General features: G+C 40.2%; 1 protein-coding gene across 1 annotated transcript in view; it reads right to left on the reverse strand.

The window, feature by feature from the left end:
• The window catches only part of LOC106962252 (macrophage mannose receptor 1-like), a 10,100-nt gene extending 7,326 nt beyond the window's left edge, over positions 1-2,774 (reverse strand). Inside the window, exons 1-3 of the mRNA XM_015056544.1 lie at positions 2,707-2,774; positions 2,095-2,140; positions 627-1,001 (exon numbers count right to left, since the gene is read on the reverse strand). Coding sequence (XP_014912030.1) covers positions 627-1,001; positions 2,095-2,131 — 412 coding nt within the window. The 5' untranslated portion in view covers positions 2,132-2,140; positions 2,707-2,774. The remainder of the gene's footprint in view (positions 1-626; positions 1,002-2,094; positions 2,141-2,706) is intronic.
• Positions 2,775-2,893: the final 119 nt, after the last annotated feature.

The following is a 2,893-nucleotide window of genomic DNA, read 5'->3' on the forward strand; positions in this document are numbered from 1 at the left end:
ATATGGAGCTAAATGCATGCTAATGGTTTTAGCTCTAATATGGAGCTAAATGCATGCTAATGGTTTTAGCTGTTTCCTCTTGTAAACAGTAAATCACAAGCCGTTTTCTTGTGTTTAACGACTGACCTCGTCCACAAACTGGACGAGGTCAGCCCACAAACTCACTTTGTGGACTGACCTCGTCCACCAGAACTACCTTTACAACTTGTTTGTTTTTATTTCATTTATTTCCGTTTTGTTTTTAGTTTCCAGTCCACTATAACCTCCCTGCGTCATCAGCCCAGCATGCATTGCAGAAGTGAAAAAATGGCGACTTCTCTAGGTGGAAAATGAGATAAAGGTATTCAATTTTGAAGTATTAATGAACTTTTATGTGTCATAATCAACTTTTAGGTAAATAGAAGAATTAAAGCATATTAAGGGCAAAATGTTCAACTAGTGGCGAATCTCCTGACAAACGTTCACATGTCAACATCCAAGCAGACTCTTCATCTTCTCAGAGAGGAGATTTCAGTGAACGATGAGACTTAAAATGATCATCCAGACTTTCTCAGAACGACAAACTGCTGATTTTACAGGAACCCGTCGCTACACACAGATGAGAACAAATCTTCATCAGGACTCACCATCATAGCATAAAAACTCGTTCAGGTCTCCACAGTCCTTGGCGAACCAAAACCCGGTTTTACTGAGCAACGTGCACTTCCGGTCCTGCGGCTCGTTGAAGCTCCACACGGTGAACATGGAGCTGCTGCTGCCGGGGGAAAGCTGGTTCTCATCCTGGGACCACTTCCAGGTGCCGTTAAAGAGTCCGATCCAGACCCGGGAGGTCCCCGCCGCCTGCCGGGCCTCGGTGCCGTTGGCGGCGTTCAGGATGGCGGCCAGGTCGGAGAACTTCTCCCGGCAGTAGGTCTGGGCGTCGCTCCAGTTCTTCGCCAGGCTGACGTGGCGGAACTGCCGGATGGTTTGATCCGACTGGAGATCAGAGACGTCCAGGAGGCCTGAGGGAGGAACCAGCAGCTTCAGGAGAGACTGAACAGAACCAGAATCGGTTTGGATCAGGGATTCATGTCCGGGACTTTAATACGTTAATTCAGATTAATTTAACTCGGCGGTCAGCAGCTTGTTAAAGCTTCTGTTTCTACTGAATCTGACTGTAAATGCTGCTTCTCTCCTCGGTTAATTTCTGCTAAGCCTAAACAGCATCTCTATGCTAAACATGTAGCAGCTAATGCTAAACATGTAGCAGCTAATGCTAAACATGTAGCAGCTAATGCTAAACATGTAGCAGCTAATGCTAATGTCAGCGTCCACATTTCTAGAGACCCCCCCCCTCCCCACCTTCTTCAAATCAGACAAAATGGGTGTCAATCAACTCGGCTATGTTTTGCTGGTTTGAGCAGCAAAAATTTCCGTTTGTGCTGCTATCATTTTAAAGAGAAAGAAAAATGTTTCATTATGTTTCATCTCCATGCATCATCAGAGGGGGATGCATTTAAATGATAGCAGCACAAACGAACATTTTTGCTGCACAAACGTTTGACACCAATTCTGTCTGATTTGAAGAAGGTGGGGCGACTTCACTCTGGTTTCATGAATGATCAGCAGTTCCTGAAACTATGGAAAGTTTTTCAACTTTTCCAAAACTTTTCATAAAATTCAGGTTAAATTAGAGGCACAGAAAGGAGGCGATGCAGCTGATGGAGTCCGACCAGCCTGATCAGAACCCGTATGGGTCCCACAAACACTGAAATCAGGTTCTGATGGAGATTAACAGATGAGACAGAACCTGAAATAATCTGCATATTTTAGTTTTGCAGCAGGAAAACTAAACAGAACCATTTTTCTGCTGTTTCTTTGTTTCTTGTTCTTTTTTTGTCCAAAACTGTCAGATCTAAACATAAGGAGGACAAGAAGTGACAATAATCATAGAAATAAATAAATAAATGGCTTAACGAATGAACCAGATATTGTATCAGAAAATAATTTCCCAGCTTATTTGATATAACATAAACTGATCTGTTTTTAATTCATCTGCAGAAAGTTTAATGTCTGTTAACATTAATAGAAAGTATGACGCATAAAATAACAGACCTGCGATCATCAGGAGGGAGAGTCCAACGTTCATCATGACTGAGAGCTGCAGATGGAAATTATGACAAATATTGGCAGTAAAAAACAGGAAAACAAAAACCTGAAGAAAATTATCCGTATGAAAATCTGCAGTTTGTAGAAAATCTGCTGGAATCAGATTAGAGTCAAATAAACTAAAAAATATAAAACTAAATGTTTCGCTGCTGAAGTCCTGAAACCTTTTTCTGTTTTTGGATTAACTTGAACTTTTTATCATTTGTTTCTGAATACATTTGTTGCATCAAATAACAAAATCCAACAAATGCTGCAAACAGCTCAATAAATACACAAAAAGATGAAATATAAACAATTTACATTATAACCATTTATTAATCAGATGCTACAAAATAGATTTATTAGAAGATGTAGTTAAAAAATTATAAATGTCTCTGGAAATAAAGCTTAAAAGTTTTGCTTTGAGTTAAAAATGTCTGTAATTCTGTGTAAAAAAAATAAACTTTTATTTTCATATGAAAATTAACATCATTTCGTATAATTACTGTTGAATAAACCTTTTAAACATGTATGACAAAAAACAAAATTTATAATAATAGAATCCAAAAACATACAAACCTGAACAAGGAGAGTTTTGGTCCTGAAGGATGAAGCGTCGAAACGATCTGTCCTTTTTAAATCATCCCACGTCTGTCCACCCTGTCCACGTCTGTCCACCCTGTCCACGTCGGTCCACCCTGTCCACGTCGGTCCACCCTGTCCACGTCGGTCCACCCTGTCCACGTCGGTCCTCTTTAATCTGATG

This window comes from Poecilia latipinna, unplaced genomic scaffold (genome assembly GCF_001443285.1).
Source record: "Poecilia latipinna isolate Pla-1442-1.1 unplaced genomic scaffold, P_latipinna-1.0 Scaffold1389, whole genome shotgun sequence".
Lineage (NCBI taxonomy): Eukaryota > Metazoa > Chordata > Actinopteri > Cyprinodontiformes > Poeciliidae > Poecilia > Poecilia latipinna.